Source organism: Siniperca chuatsi, linkage group LG18, assembly GCF_020085105.1.
Source record: "Siniperca chuatsi isolate FFG_IHB_CAS linkage group LG18, ASM2008510v1, whole genome shotgun sequence".
Lineage (NCBI taxonomy): Eukaryota > Metazoa > Chordata > Actinopteri > Centrarchiformes > Sinipercidae > Siniperca > Siniperca chuatsi.
In genome coordinates, this window is record NC_058059.1 from 16,884,859 (window position 1) to 16,911,220 (window position 26,362).

General features: G+C 38.6%; 1 protein-coding gene across 11 annotated transcripts in view; it reads left to right on the forward strand.

Annotated features, from left to right (window-relative positions):
- The window catches only part of LOC122865454 (ankyrin-1-like), a 79,854-nt gene that overhangs the window by 13,560 nt on the left and 39,932 nt on the right, over positions 1–26,362 (forward strand). For 10 of the 11 annotated variants that reach the window (XM_044173888.1, XM_044173887.1, XM_044173890.1 and 7 more), the window contains exon 3: positions 23,769–23,870. In XM_044173888.1, the coding sequence (XP_044029823.1) occupies positions 23,769–23,870 (102 nt within the window). Of the gene's footprint in view, positions 1–20,268; positions 21,314–23,768; positions 23,871–26,362 lie in introns of those variants that run through there. The other variant, XM_044173893.1, reaches the window with a different exon arrangement.

Genomic DNA, 26,362 nt, shown 5'->3' on the forward strand with positions numbered 1-26,362 from the left:
CTTGAACAACGCTGGATTTGATAGATATTGAGTCAAATAGTAAAATGTGGATGGACCCACACATACAATACAACGCAATTTAATATAATTTCCCTGCAATAATATAATATACCTCTTTGAAGATTATATTGTTCAGTTTGGGTTGAGACTGTGTCAGAGCAGTGTGGATTCAATACAGTTACTGTATTTGTTTTCTAACCAACATATTTCCAGCAACTTTTAAAAAAATTCCTTTGTCAACTTATTGAATTTTAATCGTCCATATTATTAATACACCAGGCTTTAGCCCAATCTTAACCCCTGGCTGTGGCTTTAAAAGGCCTGATGTTCGTTCGGAGGCTTTTTTTGACTTTTTTTGGGATTGAAAAGAGAGGTGTGATACTAATTTCCTGATGCACTGGAAGTAAGTGTTTTTTGACAAGTAGTGTCACCTTTATTTCACCCAATGAGGCATGCACATGTGGTGGTGGTTTAATTGATTGTGTGTGTGTGTGTGTGTGTGTGTGTGTGTGTGTGTGTGTGTGTGTGTGTGTGTGCACACTCGTGCGTGCCTGTCTGCAGTATATACAGTCTATGGTCTGCATGATGAGAAAGGGTCTTATGTGTCACTGGGATTGCGCAGATGGAATGGCTCCTCTCTCTTGAGGCTTATCACTCAATAACCAATCTACGCTGGTGGACAGTACACACACACACACAGACACACATACAGCCAGTTAAAATCAAAGTGATTGGGTTAAAGGAATACTTACTATAAACAGTGTTTGTTTTCTAGCTTTTTTCAACTACTGAAACGGACAGAGTATAACATCAGCAGTTTCCAAACATCCCTGCCAAGACCAGCTGCCATTCATTCACTGATATCACTTCACACTCCCTGATCCGAGAGAGCTTGCATCAGCACTCATTGAAGGCAGCCAGGCTGGGAATACGACAGCAAGTGGAGACAGCTAGATGCAAACTCAAACTGAGTGTTTCTCCTCAGTCGACTCTAAATCCTCATCATCCTCGTCATCCCTCTGCTACTTTTTGCCTCTCTCACTATAATTTTATCTTTCTTCTCCCCCTGTGGGTATGATCTTGTGTTTCTGGCTGTGCATTTGTCATCATGTCCATGATATATATGTAGAAAAAAAGGAAAAGGAACCAATCAACAGTGCTGTATGTTTCCCTGCACTATCCTCCTCTGCTGTCTACTGTAAAGAAGCAATGAGTTGGAAAATCCACACTGAACTTGTATAAATACTTCATTGCTAATTCAATTTTAAACTCTAGATGGAAGGAGGGAAAGTGAAGCAACTGTTTGTTCTTTCACCATGCCCTCAGCACTTTTCTCCGTCATAATAAATGAGGTCTTTCTGTCTCTTTGCATATCCCTGTTCCTCGTAGAATCTATCTCACTGCATCTTACCATCGTTCTCTCCTCTTTTTCCTCCCCCACCTCTCTCTCCTTCTGCCTCTTTGTCTCCCTCCTCTATGACTGTCTCATTAACTGTTTCCTTGTGTTCATCCCTCTTCTTTTTACCACACTTACTCCTTCTGATTTTTAATGGTAGGTACTCGACCAGGTGCTTCTGCTTGAGGAGGTGAAATAAGTTTGTTGTTACAGTCGCTCCCATTTTTGGAACTAACTCCTCCACTGTGGAGCCGGTAGCAATGTTACTTTCGCTTTCAGCCATGCTTGTTGTTGATGTGTGTAATGGAATGACGTCATTATGTCTGAAACCAAGAACCCTATGGAAAGAGAGTCCATACACATTCTTTAGTCCTCCTCCCAAAACCCCAAATATCTGTATACCCAGGATTCAAAAACGATTAAAAGGCTTTCTCTCTGGAATCCCCGACATGCTGCTGTCAGCAAATTGACTCACTTCGCATGTCAGTGCCACTGCCTACATAATTCAAGCACTGTAGTTGCATTACCAGAGTCGGCTGCTAACTAATGTGTCAGCCCAGCCAATTCCCCCACTGTATAATCAAAAGCCAGGAAATGTATATACATGTGCATTAGTCCTCATTCTAGCTTCTAAAAATCATAAGAAAGTCTTTAAAAAAGTCTAGAATTAATGTCACACATCATCAGGCAGTCAAGCAATTCACCACACTTCAAAAGTTTGGAAATGTGTAAGTCTAAAATGACATGATTTATTTCAGATATGGGCAGAATTAGAGCATGACCAGTATGTGTTTCTGTCTGTGTATGTGGTAGAGTCCTTTACGGCTGTGCTGTTATTGACTGGTAAGGATGTGCTGCACATACACCAAACCGTACCAAATGTTAATTTACTGCTTAATGTGCAGATTCAGCCTCATTAACTGACATGGAGATTTGCCCTTTCCCCTCTCTTCTATCCTTCCACCTCCCTCCGTCCATCCTCCCCTAAAGCTCTTCCCTAATGCCATGATGCCTGTTATTTGACAAGCTAAGAACGTGGAATAATAGCCAAGGAATTAGTTGAACGCGTTCAAACATTCACACAACAGCTACGTGACCTATCGGCAGTTAGCCATGCGCAAGCATTACAATATGTCTTGTGTATTATGGCAACTCAAGCAAACAGTCAGATAGCACAAATCATCCATAGGACAACCATCCATTAGCAGTCTGTTCTGTTTTGCCAGAACAGCCTGTGAGTCAAACTATGATTTTCTAGCATTTAGATGATATTGATAAATCAATAGTCCTGTGTTCCTGCATCCAGGAAATGTATTACTGCTCTGGAGGCACAGAGTGGATAATTTTATCATGATTTCAACCCTTCAGTCGTCCTGTTTTCCAGAATAATTGCCTAGCTGAAGAAGGAATAACAAATCAGGGATAATACTGAGTTTCGTGCCCATACTGGAGATTCATCTTTGGCTGGATATCCTTTCATCTGTTTTGTTTATTTCCTGTTAGCGTCTGTTACCAAAGTCACAAGAGCATGGAGTAGAGCCAGTGACTAAACTACAGACAGTGAGAAATTCTCTAATCTGCACATTAACTGCTGTTACTGTATGATCCACTGTATGATTCATTCACAGCAGCACCTCTGGTTAGCAAAAAGACAAATTCAAACCAGCTATGGGACAGTAGCATGATGATGCAGACACTGACAGCCTGAAGGCAGGGTTAGGGGCTGACTACATCGCTGAGTATCACACGTGGATCACTGCACCTCCTGAACTGATTGATTAATTGATTGCATGTGTGTCTTGAATTCTTACATTATCTCTCCCTCAAACACACACAATTAAGTTTTTACACTGTTGTTCTCTGTCTCACATCTATGACTCATACAAACACACACAAGCTCGAACATTTGTGGATCGTGGCCTGATTGTAATGAAGCAGAGAGTCTGACTCAGCTGTTTTAAGGCAGTATGAACGACAGGGTGACAGAGTGTGTGCTGCTGGCTCTACACCAGTGGTCCCATGGGGAAGGCCAAGGTGAGAGGACGAAACACCCAGACACACCGCCTCTCAAATATGCACATAGCATACATATTAAAAACACCCCCTTAATCCTATAGTTTAACAAGTTGAGGCTTCGCCTTCATTAGAATTCAAGACACCAAGCTCACTGAACCATGCAAAAAGTCTAGAGTGATTACACTATAATTTGCTTCCCCCACTGGAAAACGAGAGAAAACAACTCTTGCCATTGTAAATACAGCATCTAATCTTTAGCTCAGTTTACAAATCTGTCTCTGGTTGCTGAATATTTGAAACTGGCACTATTGTAAGTGCACACCTTCTATCATAAAAGTGCTCAAATCTCTCCCATGCCAGTTTAACTTTTGAAATAATAAATGAGGTCAAGAACAGGCATTGTAATGACCCAGTAAGATCTGGAAGTCTTGTCTCTCTCTTTCTGTAGGTATTTTTATTGTATTTGTCCTTTAAAGCTACCTTCCAATTTTGGAAGGAAATATCTGATGCAATTTATACATAACACTGCAGCAGTACCATGGTAATAACATGGTTTTAGGGGTCTTTTCACTCTGACTTGAAATATTAATTAGAAAGAGAGTGCTGAGTACATAGATTGTCCTCAAAGCCAGGTACTTGTGTGATATAAAAAGTGTGTGTTCCATAAGGGAGGGTCTATATATATATATCTATAAAGGTGTGATAGTGTTCAGTCTTGCAGCAGAGAAAATATGAACACAATTATGAATGGAGCTTTCAAAATAACAATATTCTTAACATGCAGGCATTTTATCCCAAAATGGAATTAGCATTTTAAAATGTTCTATTTCTTGTGCAAGCCTGACATTTATGGTTTCTGTGTAGAATTTGTTAGCATGCGAGTGTACAGTCGTGTATGAATATCACATTTTTTGATACACAGCACAGACAACAAACAACAGCAACTGGTGAATGATGAGGATGATTGATGGTGCTCTGAACGAAGCGCAGCTTTCTGCAAATGCAGTGTGTCAGCTTGTCTATTCTATATTTTTAGCTCTCCCTGGTGCATAAGGTTTATAATAGCATGAGCTTTGGAAAGAGCTAAGTGACTTCTCATTGCTACATCATGTGACATGTGTCATAGTCATGCTGCCACCCACTTTGCATCCTTGTTCACCAGCTTGTGTTTTGGATAGCTTTTGGAAGCTTGATAATGCATTTAGTGAATTTATTTTTCCTTAAACTGAGAGCACAGTACAGTATGTTCTCTTTTGGGTATATTAGGATTCTTGCAGCAGTGAAAATGAAAAGCTGATGCAAAGTTTTTAACTTGACAACCAGCTATATGGTTTATGTTTGCAGTGTCAGTGCCATTTTACTGTCTTGTTGACTTGTGTTGAGAAATTGATGAATACAGGCATTTTGGTTAATTCAATAGCCTCGCATTTTGTGTGTGTCTGTGTTTATGTCACTGTGATCGTCTTAGTGTCTACTTTGGCCCATGGCCCTTTTTTTCGATATGTTAATGAGTTTAGATCAGGATTCATTTAGTATTCCAGTTTCTCTCATTTTCTCTCTCTCCGTGACTCACTTCTCTAATCTAGACTTTATGGAAAATTGTATTTGTCTGGCCTCTGGGGACAAGCCACTTGCTGCAGTTTTAAATTAATAGGCTATGTGTTAACCCCTACTGGACGTTGCGCTTCAGGCCTGAACCTGATATCAGGAGTTTGTCCCGTTGATGAATGGCTCCTCGTGGGCTAAAACACCCCTTGTGAACCTGCACAGAATGCTGAATCATAAGGTGTTGGCTCTATCGACTGGCCTCAGGGAGTGGTCACCATCCCGTGAAATCCATCAGACCAGCAATGGCAATTTGTGGCTAAGGATAATGCCATTATTCTCTTGTGGTGGCATGTTGAGATGATTTGCCATTTTTGTGGTTCTGGTTTTATAAGTGGTGATTATGTTTCACTAAAGTTCATTCTGAGTATGCCTATAACCTTTAAAATATCAGTGTACCATATTTAATAACTTTTATAACTAAAAATGCTCAGATTCTCAGTGCATTAAGGATAGCAAGACAGAGCTTGACACTGCTATCGTTAATACTATTGCTGTATCATTATTTTTAGAAGCAGTAGTCATAGTGGTAGTTGTGAACTCACAATAATGGCTGGATGTAGCAATGCCCTCCTACAATCTTGTCTTCTAGTTCATCTTGTGTTTGTCCTCTATGACTTTTCCTCCTTCATCCTCCATCAGCCCCTCTGTGCCTCTCTCAGCATGTCACTTACTGGTATGACTCTGCACCCACTGGGTGATTAGTGATGACCTGCTGTCACTAACACAGACATGCACAGTGAGGCCGGCACACTGTGCTGATGTCAGAACATACAGCTGCCACCTATGTGCACAGACACACACAGATATGCAAACACTTGGGTATAAACACAGGTATTTCATATTCCTGATGTTAATGTTTCTTGTTCTTATCGGTGCTCCAAGAATTTAATCATCCTAATGAGTGAAGAACAAAACGGAGGGTGCAAATGACACCTCTGCTCTCTCAGCTTCTTCCTCCTTCAGTCCAGTCTGTTTCCCAGTCTTGTGAGGATAGAAGATTTTTAGAAGATTTTCAGACCATTTGCATATAAATATAGTGAAAGCTTGTATCAGTTCAGATTTGTGTTTGGATTCCTGAATGTTTTGAACTGCATGTGATGACATGTCAAGAAAGACACAAATTTACACTACACATGTATTGTTCAAATGGTTTATGGTGTATGACATGCACTGATATATTTTCACATATACAGTATGTTTGATTAACACTCTCTCTGACACAAAGAGAGAAAGAAAGCTGCTCTAGTTTGAGGTCCATCAGCCTCCCCTCATTATGTATGTGTCCCCTAGATTGTTGCTGAGAAAGGGAGTGAATGATACTGAAGGGATTTCTGTCCTCAGTGGTGCTGCAAAGGCTACTAGGAGATTAGCTTTTAGGACTGGGTTCTGTTTACATGTGAGATATTGTTGGTTTGCATTTGTGTTGGAAGAAAAACATTTATGTATGATTATGGAACATGTTGAAAAAAACTGTGTGGGTTTGAGGGATGTCATGGCTCTTGAACTGGACAGCTTTTGACCACTGTTCGTGTGGAGGCCCTGTGACTGTTGTATGCACACTGCATACTGCGAGCAGTAAGCTGAGACGTGTATATTTGTGTGTGTTGGAGTCTTTACATCCTGCAGTGAGGAGCATATGTCAGCTTCTGTGACCGCCTGATGGCAGCAGGGCTGAAGTTGATGTAGCATGTTACAGTGTGTGTCCATACAGACATGTCTGCACATGAATTGAGCACACAGGTACATGTTTGTGTATTAAAATGTTTGAGTGTAAATCTGTACATCTGGATTTTTTGGGTGCACGTGCATTCACATACAGACTGTGTATTTGTCTTGTGCCTGTCAGTGTGCTTGAGTTAGTATGTGTCAGCTTCAGAGCCCTCTACAGTCCTGATTCATGACATGGGTGATTTGGTAGTCAGTCAGTCAACGTCACGATAGGGCAGCAGCTCCTGCCCCCAACACCGAGCCCCCTACGCCTCTCAGCCCATCTATCTTTTCCTCCCAGGCCACGATCACAGATACTCTGACATCTAACATCCAACTCTGCCTTCAACTACTGAGTCATACTGCAGCGACCTTATAGTGACTTCCCTATTGAGTTTTGTGGCTAACTTGCTGGTATCTAATCCAGTGGTGGTTTTGTTTGTTATACTGATGCTTTTCTCTACTATACGGTATACTACCGTAATACCAAGCATTTTCTGTTATAACCTTTCATCATGACTCAAGATTGATTAGCATATAGGCTAAAAAGGGAGAACACTAGTTTGTTTATTTTTTACAAAACATTGCTTGATCTCGTTTATTTGCCAGGCTTAATCTATTTTATCGTGCGTTTGGTTTTCACACGTCACTCAGAAATAGATATGCACACATCTATTTCACCATATTGATGGAAGGCATAGTGAAGTAGGGAGGAGAGGGTGGCACCTGTATTGGAACACGTCTGGGTCTTGCTTTTATAGAAAGCATTTATGAAGAAAAAAAAAAAGTGCCTCAAGAATATGTGTTTCTTCACACATGCTTTACATACTCATTCAGGTATACAGATACTTAGGAATCAGTCAGGCCAAATGTGTTAGCAATGTGGAAATGAGACAGAGAGCATGATATACTCTTTTAGGTCACAAGAGTTTCATATAGTAACGTCTTCAGATGAATGTTTGAACAACACTCTTCTACAAGCATGATTTTATTGTATTTTATGCACTACATAAATTAACCCAGTTCATACAGTAATTCAGTTACATAAATAATGGACACTGTATCAAAAATTGAACACTGAACTCTTTGTTCACTGAACTTTATAAACTTGATGCACATTTACATATCTCTGTGATACACCTTTTTAGTCTTGAATCTACTTAAATAAACAAAATGAAATGCAATAAGTTGGTCACTAAAATGTTGTGCATGAGCTTAACAAGCTTTTATAGAAATGCAACTACCAAATAGAATAAGATAATTAATAAGACATTTTATATGCAGTAAAAGTATGCCTAAGCAAATGTGTATGTAAGATTTTGCCAACCTACAGTAAACAGGGTTTCCCCCAGAAAAGTTGCTAGGCCTGGTAGCAAGTGTCTTTTTTGACGGGAGCCTAGCACAGGCCAGTGACAGACTGATGGCAGCATTAAGGTAGGGCCCTATAGTTTCTGTGATAACAGAATCATGGACGGAATTGCGGAATTGAGAGTTGAAAAAAGCTTTAACAGATTCCATAGGGCCTTACATTAAGTCAGTGCTAAAAGCTGACTGGAGATTTGAAAATATGACTACATAATGTGTTGTTATAAACAAGTCCTTTATTCAACACACATTTAAAAAAAATCAACAACTATAGCAAAGTCTTCCGGCCGAAATACATGGGTCATGTACTGTGCTAGATCAACCATGAGATCCATACTGATCACTTTAAGGCCTAGGGAAAAAGCGGCTTGTTGCATTGCATTTGCTTGTAATTGCGTCCTCTCCTTCAGGAGCACTGGAGTGAAAAAAAAGACTGGGTAGGTGAAAGCAAGTAGTATTGCTACCATGAACGACATTCAAGGAATTTATTAAAAACAGCTGTGGGCCAAAAACAAAACATGGGGATATACAGTATATTAAAATAGCCCAAAACAGGTTTTAGCTTAACATTACCGTGTTCTGTCATCTGCTATATTTCGTGTTGACCATCCATTCGGATTCCACCCAGTGACTCTGTGTTTACTTCTGCTTGAAGTAACATTAACGTTATCAATACTCGGCTGTTCTTGGCCTGAGATCACCTCAAAATGAACAGATGACAGATGGAGGGGGGAGGATGGAGTGATAAACTGACAGCGCTGAAACGAGAAAGTGTTACAACAGTGTGTCATCTCCTGAGACAGTAGCGCAGAGAAGCTTTTGTTTCCTGTGTGTGTGAATTCAAGTACATTTGGGAATTCAAGTGTGTGTGTGTGTGTTGGAATTTGTGCAGATGTACTGCGTGTTTGTCTGTTCAGGAATGTTTTGAGAAGACAAGAAAAACAAATAATTAGCTGTTATGATGAGAATTTCTTAATTGATGGCATAGTTCCTAAATCCAGATCTAAACAACACACCCACTGATGGTGGATGAATGGATGGATAGATCATAGACTATATATAATGATTTATTTACAGTCATTGGGATTGATATATAGATAAACAGACAGACAGACAGGCTATATTTAAAGGCTGAATCATTGCATTGCATTGCATACAGCCCCGGAGGTGCTGCTCTGTATCTGACCATGACCTCTGACTTCTTCCTGTGGAGGGAGAACAAGTAAAAAGACAATTTCCCAGTGGGGATTCATTGATAAGACATTCATCTCTCCCATCAGACACAGATAGTTTGCTTTAACAAGACACTTCTTCTCACAGCTGGCTTTCACCCCTCCTCTTTCCATCTTCCTCACTTGCACCTGACCTCTACTTCTCTATATCACCGTAAAAGTCATGTCCACACTAATGCATTCGTTTCTGCTTTGGCCTTTCAACCACACTAAAGCCAGCATTTTCAACCACCACAGGGTGTCTGAGTGGTCTTAAAAAGTATTAAAAGTTGATAAATGAACTTAGCTACAATTAAAAAGTACTAAAAAGTCTTAAGCGCCATTTTCAGAGGTATTACATCTTGTAGCTTGTTTTCAGTATGCATCAGGGATGTGATTTTTCCAGATTAATACAGAATTCCAGATTTTCCAACCTGAAAATGTGATCCACGTGAATCATGCAGATTCAGATCCGTTAAAAATATTCTGTGGTCGCAATAGCTTCTCTGTCCTGTCCTCTGCGTGTTTGACCGAGGACGGAGCTCAGCTCCTACACACACAGCGGAGCAGAGAGAACACGGTGGGGACAGTGAACCAGGTGAAGTGAAGGTAATGTTTTATTTGTTTGATTTGGTTCCACTGAAATACTGTGCTGTTGTGAACTTTACTGTTGTTGCTCTAGAAACAATATTTAGTTATATTTAAAAATGTAAATCAATTCTTATCCTGTTCTGAATTTATAATTTAAAAAAATATATAATAAAAAAAAAAACAATTCTTTAGTAATGAAAAAGAACCGGTAAGAGTATTGATAAAGAACCAGGCCGATTATGGAACGAGTATGGATAAGATAAAAATACAATCCTAAGATGCCCACCCCTAGGATGGGCATTTTAATACACAAACATTTTAATACACAAACATGAGGATGAGCAAATCACAGTTCAAATCCCTTCACTATAAGCCTTGTTTAACCAGTGTTTTTGTGTGATTATTATTTGTTATGGCACACAGTGCGATCACTCACAAAAATGTGAGGGATGACTACAGGACATCACGCTCACATCATCGGTGAGCTTATCTGTTTCACTTTTTTTCTTGCTAATGTCTGAGGGTAATGAAAAACTACAACCTGTGTGTTTTTTTATTAATATTGTAATGATAATAGTCTAAAATTATGGGAAAATGCATAGTTTTTAGTCAAATGATATAAAATTTTCTTGGGGGAGGACACCCAAACCACACGTCCCCACGACCTCTCTGTCCCTTTTCCTCTCACTCATTCATTCTCATTACCCTTTTATGTCCTTTATGCCTTCCTTTATTTGGTTTTATGCTATCAGACCCCCCACCCTCTCTTCTGGATGTCCTTCCTCTCTCCCTCCTCCTTCCTATCCATCACTTTTGCTCCTCCCCCTGCTGACTGCCTCTTCCTGTCATAGTGATTGTATATTGGTCTTATGGGAGGTAGTGCAGTCATTGACCATGTGCAGCTGAGTGCTTTGCATTAGTTATGCACACATGACTTTCAGACATTGTGGCTCCCGAGCTTCTATGTGTCTCTCCTTCTTATCGTCTTCCTTTTTCTTCTTCTCTTTTCTGTCTTTGCAGATTGTGTGTCTTTATGCACCATTTATGATTTGTTGGGTTTGCCCTTCTCTTTCATAAAGGACTTTAATGTATTAAAAATGCAGCTTTACCCATGTTGAACCGAGCATTTTAATTATATCTAGTTTATTTTCAAAATCTTTGGTTTGGCATTGTTTCTAAATCTAATTTTAACAACAGTAATATATTTCATATTATGATTTCATCAATAAAATACAAACACCTTAGGAAAAGCTCAACATTATGGGAAATACACTTATTCGCTTTCTGGCAGAGAGTTAGATGAGAAGATTGATACCACTCTCACATCTGCCTGTTAATTATAAGGTTACAGCTATGCAGCCAGTTAGCTTAGCTTAGCACAAAGACTGGAAGCAGGGGGAAATTAATTGTTCACTAATTAACATAATAATTAAGTAATATTTAGTTTGTTTAATTTATACAAAAACAGAAGTATAAAAATATGCAGTTTTAAGGAGGGTTTTGTGCCAGACTGTTTCCAGTAACTTCCTGGAGTCTCTCCTGGTTGCCTGGAAACTTCTCAGATAAATAAATAGTCCATAACTCCCTGTAAAATGACAAATTGATGGTTTTATACTATAACGTGTTAATTAGTGAGCTTTAGAGCTGCTGATAGGTAGATTTTGTTTCCTTTGGACAGTGCCAGGCTAGCTGTTTCCCTCTTGAAATGGTAGTTGGCTACTGGCTGTAGCTTCATATTAAACGGACAGATTGAAGAGTGGTATTGATCTTCATATTTAACTCTCTGAAATGCATGTATGTATGTATGCATGTATGAAAGCATATAAGCATATTTCCCAAAATGTCAAACTATTGCTTTAAATGAGAGATTTAGGTGTTAAGTGTGGCAATATATAACAGTTGTACCAGCAAATCTAATTCAGCATAAGACCACAGCATTTAGCCTCACACAGGCTTCCTTCAGAAGGGGTGTTCCAGATGAAGATTTTAAAAGCTATTAAAAATGAGAGGCACACCCCTTCCTTGTGCCAGCACACATTTAAGGTCAGTCTCATCAAGTCCCAGGTGATCTGATACAGCTGAAATCAACTTCTACATCAGGTGGGGCTTGTTTTATAGAGCCTACCTCTTAAAGTTGATTGGGCAATCACAGACAGCTTTGCTCCAAGCAAAGTTAATGTGGCTTTGGCCAATCAGCCCCAAGCCTCTTAGCACATTGCTTCAGAGAAATATTATAAGGAGGACTGCACAAGCACCTGGTAAAAATAATCCTCATCTAAAACTGTTCCAGATTATAAACTGTAGTTCATGTAAATGTGCTTCTTCAATGAAAATTGGTGCAGCAGTGCTGTTACGCACTGTGAATGGCATACTAGTAGTGCAGTGCTTTTTTGTGGCGTGTTTTTAAGTCATTGCATTATCTCCAACCATAAAGGCATGTTTTCCATTTGTTTAATCATGTATTTTGTAATTATATAATGATTGTGTATTGGGGGTATAGACCTTTTTCATAGCAGACATTTTTTCAGTGTCATTGCAGAAAAAGCACAGGTGTAATTAATAACATTCATAATGGTCCAGGGTCTGGTGTTGTGCATGCTGGACCACAGGGACCCTTAATGGAACTGAGTCATCGTTATTAGCAACACCTGTGTGTGTCCTGCAGTGACATGTCAAAATGTCTGCCATGATGAACAGGGTCTGTTGTCTTTGCTTGCTTTTTGAGAATATTTCTATTAATCACAATTTGTCTGAATTTTGTAAACTACCCTCTAACACTGGACTTTGACAAACAGTAACTAAAACTTTTCCTCTTTTCTCTGCAATGTTGCCATTATGCCACTTCCACAATAGAAGATTGGTATCAACTAAAATAAAGCCGATAAAATTCCAATCCTTTCTTTAAGGCACTCTACTTTTTTGTACAGCCGCCCGAAATGGGTTTTTTGAAACTGAGATCAATACAGATTTTTGAAGGGGAAAAATTAAAAAATTATGGTGAATTTTTGAGCTGAAAGAGAAGAAATAGACCTGTTCTATGTGGATTGTGCACTGATTTTGCACCGATATGACTATGCAAAGGTACTCAGAAGGCTGCTTAATAACTTCATTAAAGAATATTTAAGTAAAATATTCTGTTTAACATGTTAAATAATTTGGATAAACTACATGATGACACCATTTCTAAATCACCCCAAGCATCGTTTTCTCCAATAAGTTTTCATAGTTTTCATATTGGTGCATATCAGAAAATATATACGCCGATACCGATATATCTGTGATAGGCCCATATCAGGCCCATATATATCAATATATGGCCTGGCCCCATATCAATAATTTAAGCTCATCAACTTAATTTTGAACAAGGACTTACAGTATGGGGATCAAAAACCTTGAGAAAAATAAGGTGTGTCAGATTTAGTAGGCTACAGCTGTTATTTCAGTGTGTCAGATACATATTTAATCAACATTTAGGTAAATGTAAGTATCGGATCGGACTCCTATAATATTAAATGGCTCAGATCTCTTGCTCTGATGAACACTGAAATATTTAACGCAGTTTTTATTACTGGATCTTGAGCAACACAACACTCATCTACCAAAGAGTTTAGTTAAGACACTTTGTGCACTCAGAGCCCTGTTTTTGCTGTACGTAATGACTGAATTCCAAAATGACACTTCCTGTGTTTTTATTAAAATGCATTTTCAGATATCAGTTGTGCTGTCAGGGAACTTGACTTCTGTTCGGACACAGAGACGGGGCAGGGAGCCCAGAATGTCAGCACAGAGTGATGACGTCAGGAGCAGACTCTGAGGGACAGCTCTACCCAGCATGCTTTGCTAGTAGTATTTCTGCAGTGCTCATAAATATTGAAAGGTTATAAAAAGAGAGAGAGGAGGCAAATTGAGGGAGAGAGAGAAAGAGAGAGGTTGCACAAAGCTGCAAGACAAGCAAGAGGGTGAAGGAGAGACAGAGCGGTTGAAGGTGTAAGAAATGAGTAGATATGATGTGTATCTGAGCAAATGAATCCAGTGAGTTCAGGGCTGCCTCACCCTGTGGCACATTTCTTTATTGCCCCTCGCTGTCTGTCTTTCCTGTGTCTCCCTTCATTTCTGTACTGTAGGCAGAAATGCTCAAAACTAAAACTGAAACTAAACTAAAACCAGGTAGAAGTGTGAGTTAAGAGGAAAAATGTTCATGCCCATGTCACCTGGTCAAATCTCAGAAAGGCAATGAAAATGTTCAGTAAAAAGACAGAAAGGTGTATTTCTTTGCCTGAGCATGTGTGTACGGTACGTCTGCGGTCTGGGGGATTATTCTCATGAGACAGTAGATTATGAAGTTAGGCTTTAGACTGAGAAAGTTAAATGGAAGAATAATAAATTATGTAGCTTAGAGGATGATGTAACACTATTTCTTTTAGGCTTTTTCACACTAAAACTAAAAGGATCATAATTTTTTGAGATCATTATTGACGAATATCAGTATGGTGTCAGTAAGTATCACATTTTATCCCTTAATGCCATCATCAAGGCAGAAAGTGAGTCATGTAATATGAATCATGTACGCGTGCACAAAGCGTGTGTGTATATATGTGTGTGCAGTAGTTGTGTAAGTGCCTCTGTTCGCACCCTCTTTGTGTGTGTTCTTACATGTTACTTGTCCTTGCTAGCATATTGTGTCTCAGACTTCTAAACTTACATAATTGCCCAAATATCAGCAGACAGTATGTGTGTGTGTGTTGGTGGGGTGGGGGGGGCATACAGTTAGACATCAAGATATATATATATATATATATATATATATATATATATATATAAAAAAAGTAAGGAAAAGCATTCTCTGATTGTAATGGGTTACAGAAGAAGTGGCCTGACAGAGACTATAAATATTTCAGATGCTCTGTTTTAGCACTGGGATAGAGAAGACAACAGGAAGATCCTCGGTTTGATGTGTCTCATCATTGTTTCACAAGGAAAGAGGAATTTTGGTGCGCAGCAAAATATATTCATCTCAACAAATCATTTAATCTTTTATTCAGTCTTCAACTCTTATTTTTATTTTTAAGATAAAGAGCAGCTAAGCTTCATACGAGCAACCTTTTGTAGACACGGAGCTGGTTGCACAAAGATATGTTCGACTTCGGCCAGTGTTAGTTTTACTCTTAGACTACTCGTGATTGGTTTTGAAGGGTCATGAGTGTGTGATTTTGCAGTCTATACTGTACATATATCCTCTCTGTGGGATTACTGTAAGGATTTGGAGCAAACAACAATAGGTGACATCAAACATCTTTATGAACCTCTCTCATTAGAGAGCTCTGTGCAGTTGACTGACTTGCATGTAAACACATCTGACGTCTCACTATTTATTAGACCTACAGTAAGTCATAGACATTTCTTTGTCTAATCTGGAGCGCTTCAAAAAGCCACAATGCAAAATGTGTCTCTCTTAACAAGTCATTTAATTTTAAATTAAGTCTTACATTTGTATTTTTATGACAATAAGAATGGTCATGACTATCAAATGCAGTCTTAAAATTTAAAAGTTGTCTTTTTTCAGTCACTTTTCCTGCATGGGTGGGTATACATGTGTACTTCTACCTGTATTTGCATCACTTGAATTTTGTGTCTATTGTATATGTGTTTGCAGAGAGCCATCTCACACTCACATACTCCTACCATCCATCCATCGATATTGGATCAACTCCCACTTTTTAGAGCCTGCTGGACTCTATTGATTTTTCATTCTCAGGGCTATGACTTCATCTTGCCAGGCATAGACATGCTCTTGAAATGATCTCCACTCTACTGGGCAGAAATATAAAATTGTGACACCTCATTTATGAATCGAGGCTAATATCATTTGCATGTTACATCTCTTAAACACAATTAAGTATTGTATACACAAATGGTTTAGATACTTATCTTTGTTATAAAAGAACCCAACAAAGCATTCATCAGTTATTAACAACATTATTAAAAGATGCAGCAAAAAGCAACAAACAAGATCATTTATTAACTAAATTAAACTGTCAAATGCTTATTTGATCATCTTACTTTTGTCCACTCATCAGCCTGTCTGCCACATGTATTATCTTGAATACAAATACAAATCAGATTTGAATGAAACTGTAGAAAATTATGTAATTTAGTTTTTAAATGGCAATATTTACAGTAACTCAGGGAATTAAACTACTGCATATTGTTTATTTGTTCATGTGTTATTTCTCAGACACCAGTGATCAGGGTCTGATGAAAGTTAGAAAGGTTACAGGTCAGAATGAGGTGACTTATTTAACTGACTGTAGTGGGATTAATTTGTGGAGGACGACATACTTCCGATTCCTCTCCGACTTGAGGGTCTCAGGAAATAGGGTGTAGTATGTGAAAATAGCTACAGTGTGTCACTGCTGGTCGAGATCAGGTGTTTCATTGTGATTATACTGATCAGCGTTTTTCATTAACTCTGGGTCTTCTTGCCAAGGTATTTTACAGTCAGAGGCCTAAGTTGAGGGAATTTGGGAATGACTTGAAGAATTGTGGAGCCAAGTGGGAAAGAAGAGACAGTGCCAGTAATATTAGAAGTGATAAATTAGGCGACTTGTTTTAATGTGTCCCTGTGTTGCACAGTGCAGGTTTCAGCAGTGCCACTGCTAGGTTTAGAGGTTCCTTTCTCTGTGTATCTGTGGTGGAGGGCATCATGAACACTTCCAGGGTTTGGGGTTGATGTCCCACTAGAACAACCTTTGATAAAACCATGAGCACTCCTGCTACTGAATGATGCTTGGACAAAATCCCACAATGGCATGCAAGATGTGGCTTTTTTCATACAGTGTTACATGTGGATGCTTATTGACACACCTGAATTAACTCATGGGTGTATGTTTATACAAATACATCTATTTTTGCTTCTTTTTTTTTTTACTCGTACCCATGACTGTGTGATAGACTAGATAGCAGGGGGCCTGCAAGGCTTCTACTACTCTGTTTTCTGCTGTCATAGCCTGCAAATCATGTGTACTGTAGCTTTGTGTGTAAATCTACCTTCTACTGTGGGACTGTTATATTTTGTGTCTGCCTCTATCTTATGTGTGTGTGTGTGTGTGTGTGAGTTTGCTTTAGAATCTATCTGTCTTTTGTGGTAGAAGTGGGTCTTTGTTTAAACCCATGAGGGTTCATTACTGTGATCCATCTCCCTCCCCGTTGGTGCCAACACTAACATACTGTGGCGTCTACACAGCTATTTTTAATTTCGCTTTGCGTGCATGCGTGCGTGCGTGTTTGTAGGTAAATTGTCTTCGTATGCATTTTGTTTAGCATTATGTGAATGAGTTTATTGTTTATGCTCACAATGACAAACAGCCACCATTTTTTTGTCTACACTGTCCAGCAGTATTCATCATACTACACCCAAAATATGCTGCGTGAATTCATTCACTTCATAAGACAAACACAGACAACTACCTACTCTACTAGCTAGATGTCTCTGTAGAGATGGATTGGTGTCTGACAGAAAGATGTTTGTCAGGATATAGACATTTTTACTTGTCTCTCTCATTTCTTTGTTTTTCTCTCTTCCCTCCTGTTTGCATCTCTTTCTCTCTCTCTTCTGCCATTCCCTCTCTCTCCAACTGTCCATTAATAGACAGCTTGGAAATTAGAAATAGGTTTTAGTAGTTATCTGTTTAAGTTGATGTTGGCTAACTTAAAGTCCTCAAATATTATGTGGTAAATATACATTTTTCATACCATAATGTCTTTGTTTTGCATACAAATGAAATGTTAAATGTGCATTTTTGTTATCATCTGAAGGTATTACGTTGCAGTAGAGCTTCTTGTTAGCTGCACAACAGTAGTAAGTTACCCTTTTTAAATTAAAATCAGAGAATGAAGAAATAAGGATTAACTATTTTTAAGTGCATTTTACAAATAATTATCACAATGTGATTGAGAGAGTCATGCTCTGATGACAATGTGCTCTGTGTCAAAACGTTGCTGCATCTTATTAAAAACTCTCAACTATATCCATGTGTTTTATGTGAACAATCACAATTATAAAGAATGCAACAAAAGAGGTTCACACACAATACACAGTAGCCAATACCATTGGCAAATACTGTGGCGTACTGTGTGTCTTTAATTTTAAGCATACCTTTATGCTGGTCATCTTCTTTTTCTGCTGATTTAATAATAAATACAATTGATAATTAAAGGTTTTTCTTAATAAACATAGACTTAAACATATCCTCTGTCTGTGCCAACATTAACATAGTGTAGTAGTAGTAGGTATTTCTGCAAGCACCTACCAAGTTACAGTGCAAAGAAGATGAGATGCATGTTGAACTGTGAGAAGAAGTCTCAACTTGAAGTGACACAAGGACTCATTTCAAAATCAGAAGTGACAGGAGCTGTCACTATAATAAGTACACGTATCCAATGTTCTGCCAATGACTTCTGTCAGAGCAGACCCACAGTACAGAAAACCATCAAATGCTTCCAGGACAGAGAGTTTGTGATGTTCAGAGATTGAATGTCTGTATTCCGCTTTCCCAAAGTCCTGACTGCTTATCATAGAAAACAGTAGTGTTTGTGAGGGGAAGCCAGAGGCAAATAGACTACACCGAGGACAATAAAGTGGTATTACTATCAGAAGTGTCAACCTCTTCTGGCTTTTGCCTACATGCTTATTTTTGGCTTAGCATACTGTATAGTATATGAGTCTGTGTTTCACTGTGAGGATATTTAATCACATTTCAATTTGTGTGGGATACCCGCATTAACACACGGAAATGAAACGCAGCACATGCTGCACAACAAAACACAAAGAAAATAATAGACTTTATGCATGTCACTGTGATTCTACATGCCATACGTTCCCTAATCCCTGTGTACGGGACTATGTTTGGGTTTATAGGTGTAAATACAAATACTGTATAAGCTGCATTTTCGTTTTTTATTACATATGAAATATATGCTAATTTTGTACATATGTGCATGTTAAAAAGATGTGGGTGACATTCATTCGCTGACAAAAAGTAATCACTGATAGTATAGTAGCTTAAAAGGTTTCGATAAACAATAGATCAGTGTGTATATTGAATGGATATATTATGTGATGTATGTGTTCTGCATTAATCAGTCATTAACATTGGTCGTATATCGGCTATGTGTTTATAAGCTATCTGAATCAGTGACACCTGACACCGGTTGCCTCATTTCAACCTGTTTACATGATGCTTTTTCTGTTTGTATGTCTGCCATTAACTGTCTGGTCTTGTCTTGGTGTTGTCTTGGCTGGTGTGTGTTGTCTTCTAGGCTCATGTGGTACAGCGCTGACTTGTCCGTCAGGTCAGTATTGTGGGCTCTGAGAGGTTGGCCGAAGCCTGAGGAAAATGGCTCTTTAATAACAGAGTAAATATGATGCTTGTATACATCCTTGTGTATCCTTTGCTTATTTCCTCAACACATTATTTGTGTTTCCTTGTCAGCTGCAGTGGGGTTTCTTAAGGTATTGCAAAAAATGTTGCAAAAAATGTCACCTTCCTACTGGACATTTCCCTCAAGACAACATTAGTGAATCAGTAGTATTCTTGAATATTTCAGTTGAAATTGAATAAAATAAAGTAGCTGACCCCACTGGCAGATTTTCTTTTTGATAAAAGTGTGATTTTAAAACTTAGGGCACTATTAAATAACTTGTTTGATTGACTTTTTTATTTTTTGCACTGTGGCGGTGGTTGTGTGTTGCTGTTGCTTCTTTTCATGTCCTTGTGGTCATTGTGTTCAGGAAAACTGCTATGTCGTTGTGGCCTTGCCGGCAAATTTCTAGTCACATTCGTTTGTGCTTTTCCAGTGCTGTTGTGTCTCCTATGAACTTTCTCTCTTCTGTGTATTGTAGCTTAGACTTGTCGAATGTGCTGTTCTTTTTAATAGAGCCGTGTTAATATGTGTTACTGTACATTTACAATTCATACCATTAACATTTCATTTTTATGATTGTGTAGATTAGCTATGTGTGTTCACTCTAATGGTATGTCCGTATGTATGTATGTTTTTCCATTTTACTCATGTGAATTAGTCAATATCTGTGAGATCTTGTCTTATTATTGGCATAGAGTGGAAATTATTATACTTAACGTTATTCATATTGGAGAATCACTAGAAATGCTGCCCACAAACTGCTGGTTTTGGCTGACAAACCTTTATCTTCAAAATTGTACCTTGATGAGCTTGATAGCTATATTTTAAAATTGAAATCGAATCATTAAAAATGTGACACTTCCCTACAGTCGTCTTGAATAAAAATATGATGTGTGAAGGTGAGTTTAAAATGTACTTCAGGACACCGAGGTTTTCTCAGGTAAACATTAAGAGAGTGTGAAATTGAAAATCTGAAAACTCCTGCACAGCAGCAGATCATATTGGCTCAGTGGCTTGATAAACAATCAGTGCATTTCCTGTCTTACACACAGGAGATAAGAAATTCTTGATCACAGCAGTCACCTGAGGCAGTAGACTATGGGATATAGTGTGACATTCTCTTCATGTCCATATTCAGGTCCTGTAGACCCAAGAATCACGTCACATCACGTCATTTTAATACTGAAGGACCCCAAATATACAGTAAAGACCCCTCTGGAAAGATTCTGTGTTACTGTATTATGTTACCAATTTAGTATAGTTGGGAAGAGTAAATCAAGATTCAATTCTATACAGTCCCTGAATGGGATTATTGTTACTGGTTTTACTAAATTAAAGTGATATGTACTGTAGCAATGATTCATTTTAACACTCTTTCCAAACTTCTCTACTGAGGGTAATTTAATCCAGTTTGATACGAGGCACCTGTGAAATACAGAAAACAAGAAAACTAATTAGTAACAAAAATTAGGTGAAAAGAATGATAAGAAAAGCATCTAACGAAAGAAAAGAGAAAATACATGCATTGTGAAAGTAAAAAGGGGCACATGTAAACGTTAGTTCATTAACCCATTGAAACAAACAAAAAACGGTGATGGTATTAACAAGTGTGGGAAAATAAAGTAGAATGTGAGAACCAGAGACAGGAGGGGAAATGGACAGAATGGGAGAGGCAGCAGGAAAAGGAAAATGTGATTTAGGTACAAGTGGAGTAGAGGCAGGGCTACAGTGTTGAGTGATGCATAGTGAGGGGTTTCAGTAATCTGATTATTTGATGTAACTGACACGATGATTACAAATAAAGTAGTCGTGAACTGCCAGTATTTGATGCACAGGTCTAATCTCTGTGACAGAGAGAAGAATGAAAGGAAGGAGGGAGGAAGTGGTGAAAAAGAGGCAGAAGGAACCGTAGAGACGATAGTGGAGAACAGAGGAAAATGGATTCCAGCCTGACAGCAACATGAACACAAGCTGGTAGAGGATGAGTTTCTGGAAGGTGCTGCAAGATTTTTCATTTTCTGAAAAATGTGGTGAGCTCATGGCTCATGCTGTTGTTGCCTCAATACACACACACACACACACACACACACCACAATGACCAGCACTCATTAACAAACACATATTGCAGATGATAAATGCACATAGAGAACTGGTTCATGAAGCAGTGGTGGCAGAGTCATGGGGAAGAGGAGGAGGGATGCAGGTGGAAACTATGATCAGTACATATCATGAACACGTCATAGCGCAGAAGAAGAGAAACATAAAAGGAGTTCACTGTGAAATTTAAAATGGATTTAGGCTGTAAATATATGCAGCTGAACACTCAGTGGATGAAACGTCACACTGTCTTTAATCTCGGAGGCCGTCGGCTTTCGTCTGACGATGTTTTAGCTTTTGAGGGCAACAACTAATATTTCGCTACTTCCAGTGTAGCCAGTGTATATCCAGATAATGGATAGCAGATATCCGGGCCCAGACTTCCTCTTCCGTGGGTCATTGTTTACAGTCCGATTAGCAATCGTGGAACCCATCGGCTATCATCTGACGACATTTTGAATGGATTTTTTAAAAAGCTAATAAAAACCTAATCTCTCGAGTTCCGAGATCGCATTTCGGCCAATGTATTCCACCTCTTTTGCTCTCCAAACGGACCGTTTACCTGCATGCAACCAACAGACGACAAACCAAAATCTTGTCTCTTGCATACAGATTCTGCATTCATATGCAGATATCTGTTTATAGGGATTACACTGGCTTTAAGGCTGCAATTTGAGGAGATCGGGAGTTACCAATGATAGAAAAACAAGTGACCACATTATGTAAAGGTATATATGGAAGCAAACTTTGAGACTTTGTACAGAAAAACTTTTCATATGCTAGTTTTCTAAATCTAAAATATTCATAAGGAACTCTTATGAATAATGTGACGGACACCTAAAACACAGTACACCTTGGGTTGATAAATTGGAGAGGCTCTTGTCAGTGACATTCACTGAAGTCCAGTCTCTCGGTGCTCTCAGGCTGAGTAATGTCTAGCTCTCATGTTCAAACCAAAGAGTTAGTTAAATAGATCATATTGCTACCCAGTCACTTGTGATTGGCTGTGAGAAGAAAATAGAGGCACAGCAGGAAAAAAACACACCAAAGGATACTATTTGATATCAACCAAATTTGTGTAATATGCCCAATATATGTAAATATAATTCTGTACAGAAGTTAATTTTCTTCAAATATCAGTTTCAGTTTCAAAAGCTTTCTGATTCCCTCCTACAGACTGACATCCACACTGGCTTCAGAAAAGAAAGACTTCATATACCTGGAGAAAATACAAAGTGGTTTAGTAGACGGACAGTTATTTCTGAAAAAAGCACAAACTTTTAAAAGTAAGGAGGAGGAGATGAACAGAAAATAATGAGAATAAAGTGGAAGGAAAAACAAAGCGTTTAGGGAAATAGGACTGGTAAGTGGATAGGGAGGAGGCAGTCAAAAGACCAAATAATCTTATTTGTTTGTTAGATAAAAACTAATGCAGTGCATGGTTCACAGAAACGAAGAACATTGGCTCCTGATGCATCGGCACAGATAAGAGATGTGAGGAGAGAAGAAAAAAACATGTCTCAGTCATTTGGAAAGGGCAGGCATATCTTTCAGCAATTCCGAGATTCCGAATTTAACCACTTGAGAATAACAGCTCAAACAGATACATAATTTTGCCGGTGACAGGGGTTCGAGAGAGGGTCGAGAGAACAGTACATTACGCAGTATTTCCTCTTCAGGGCATTGGAAACATTTCATTGTGCAGGTCAGCCATATTACACTATTGGCTGATGAATGAATTCAGAGGTGGGCGTAACAAACACTGACACACAGTGAGACACAAACCACAGGAGCTTTCCTCTGAGATCAGACAGGCAGACAGCGGAGCTCGTGGCAGAGTGTGCTCGGCTATGAATGCCTGCCAAACTCAGTGTGGGCGAAGCTTGACTGTAAGGAGTCTGACATTTTCAGCCTCTTACAGAGGGCAGGAGAGCCGATGAATGTAGTATCGTATTTCCTGCGTATAGCTTTGTGTCTTGCCTTAAAGTGATTGTTATATTATTATAATAGATTTGGATATGTAACTTGACTGGGGCTTTTAGTGCAACTACATCCTGATTCGGAGGACTTGTGGATAATCTTGGAGGAACAGTTGATGTTGAGCAAGCGTTCGTGTGTATTTATAGCATTTGTGTATATTTCTGACCTGTTCATGTTGGTGTAAACGCGCAGTGTGTTCTGTTGTCTTTGTATGTAACTTTTGGTGGTGGACGAGGACTGAATGTGTTTTTGGTCTAAACAGTATCTCTGTATTACTTGTTGAGCTTTTTTGTAGTCAGATTAATGCTGTTGATCTGTATTTACATACGTGCTCTCCTCTCCTTTTTAACAGTCCTCCTCTTTGTTCACTGCAGGCTGATGCAGCCACCAGCTTTCTGCGTGCAGCTCGTTCAGGGAACCTGGACAAGGCTCTGGATCACATCAAGAATGGAATCGCCATCAACACAGCTAATCAAGTAGGTTTTATCTAACTCAATAAAACAGCCATCCAAAAAGCTGTTTGGGTGGATGTGCTTGTGTGTCAGTGGGAGTAAAAAAAGATGCCTCCCACAGATTTCATTTAACAAAACAATAAATTAAATTGTGGCTCATATCAGAATCAATTACATTTATTTAATATTCACAGTACTTAAGAAAAATAGCAGCCTGTACAGGAGTACCTGCTCTAAGCATCACACTAAATCCAAAAATACTTTTTTTGTTTTCTTGAATGTAAAACATTCTAACTAATTTTAAAATTAGCTCAGTGCCAATCATGTTTTGTTTTTGTTTGCTTTTTTCATTTGGATCTCTGTGGGTGCATCGCTATTTGTACATTTGTGTTTTAATTCACACGAAAAGCCAGTATCTGGATGCAACAAGTCTTTGCGAGTTGTCTTAAGGAGTCAAAGTCCATTCTGAAAAAAAGTGAGAACTAACGAGGTGACAGCGAAATGAAATGTGTATACAATAATCTTGAACATTTACAGAGAAGTATTACTCTGCATGATGAATAATCATCTGTTAGCTACACATGTAAATGAACTCTTGCTGTTATACACTGTAGTCTAGTAACCATACAAGTCTAGGATGAAGTTAGCCATTGAGGCAATTAAATTGTCAGTATATAGTAAAAAATTACAGAGTACTGCTGAACCCATGCACACAATAGCAGCAGGTTGAGGCAAGAGAACATTACTGCATTAGTTGTTAATGTTCCTCAGGAGAAATTTCCAATGGTGTAGGTCTAGATGATATTTTTTGTACACTGTAGGAGGGCAGACATTCATTACACTTTATAAGCTCTATTCCTTGAAACCACCCTCCAATTCATTCATTCATGCCCAGGGGCAGCATATTGGAAAAAGTAAAGAGTTTTGTCTGGTTGTGCTGGTCCCTTTGCTCAGTGCCTTCTGGCTACCTTTTGTTCTGAGCATAAAATATCGCATCAGGAGAGCCATCACTACTGTCTCTGGGATAATATATCTTGGGACTACCCATTGTTAGACCAGTAAGACACACCTTTTGCTCAGACTTTGATGAGCAAAAAGTTGGATATTCTTAGAGAAGATGCTAGATAAAATCCTGATGACAAATTTCCTAAATAAAGAACCTCAGGACATTCCCAAACTATCTTCAAATTAATTTTCTAGAGGTAGAATATGAGCTGTGAATATATTTAGAGTGCACCAGGTAATGATCAGTAACTCTGGAAGAGAGTTTGACATCAGTTCAATCAAAAATATCTGTACTCCAAATTGTCCCTAAGTGATTAGGTTTTTTACATTGCTTTGAATAATAATTTGGATATCTTTACTAATGCACTCTGCGATAGGATTCATTTTTCATTCAGTGGATGAGTGGCTAGTTCTATCTGCCAAGGGAACTTATAAGCATTGATTGAAGAGTTTAATTTTAAATAAAAATAAATAAAGAGACTATTATCAAAAAGGTTTTTGCCTCTTGCAAAAATGTCGAGGAGAGCATGGAGCCCTTTCTTACCCCACAGAGGGAAAGTAAGAACGTCATGATTATGAAACAGATTGAATGGAGAATGGTACTCAGGAACTTGAAGAGGGACTTGAATGCACCACATAAAGTTACTGTAGTCTCAATGGAATACCATTCTGCAGTATCGGCAAAGGGTGTAAAATAAAAGACCAAAAAGAAAATTAAACATTCACGACAACTAGACCTCCTGATTCTCTATCTTTGTGTAAAGTGGTGTGCATTAATAATTAAGTATGTCAGATTATAGTTCCCTCAATCTTCAGCACTACTGTGTGCTCGCTTACACCTTGTTGCATCATGACCATAACACAACAAATTTAAGCGATTTAATATCATGAGACATGAATGTGAATGTGTGTGGTTTGGGCACGCACACTAGCCTGCTAGTATGTTGTTGTGTTAAGGATGGTTGTGGAGTTTGGTGAATGAATGGACAAGTGCTTTTAAACACAGACAAAACACTGCCAGTGAGATGGAGGTCTGAGCATTAAGAATGAACGCCAAACTCCCTCAATCTGTGTTGTACTATTGATGCAAGCATCACATACACCAGAAAGAGAAACAGAATATGAGATACGGAAGATAGATGACTATTGAAATGAAAGGAAATGGGGGAATCTCAGTAACATCTGTATATTAAGATGATAATCAACTAGAAAATTAATATTGATATGAACTACAATAATTGCATTTCATACCCACAACCATGTGATTCAGTTGCCTCCATTTCCTTATGCAGTTCTTTCTTTCTAAGGTTTTTTTTTTGTTTACCTTTTTACTGAGGACTGAGGCACAGACAGAGATGGTATTTTTATATGTGATTTATGTGATTCTGCAGCAGTAACTTGTCCTTTATAGCTAAAACCTAGCAGGCTCTTGCTGGTACACTCTCTCCGTCTCTTTACCTGTGTTTATCGAGGTATCTAACTATCTACCATTGTTGTGTTGTTGTCTGTGA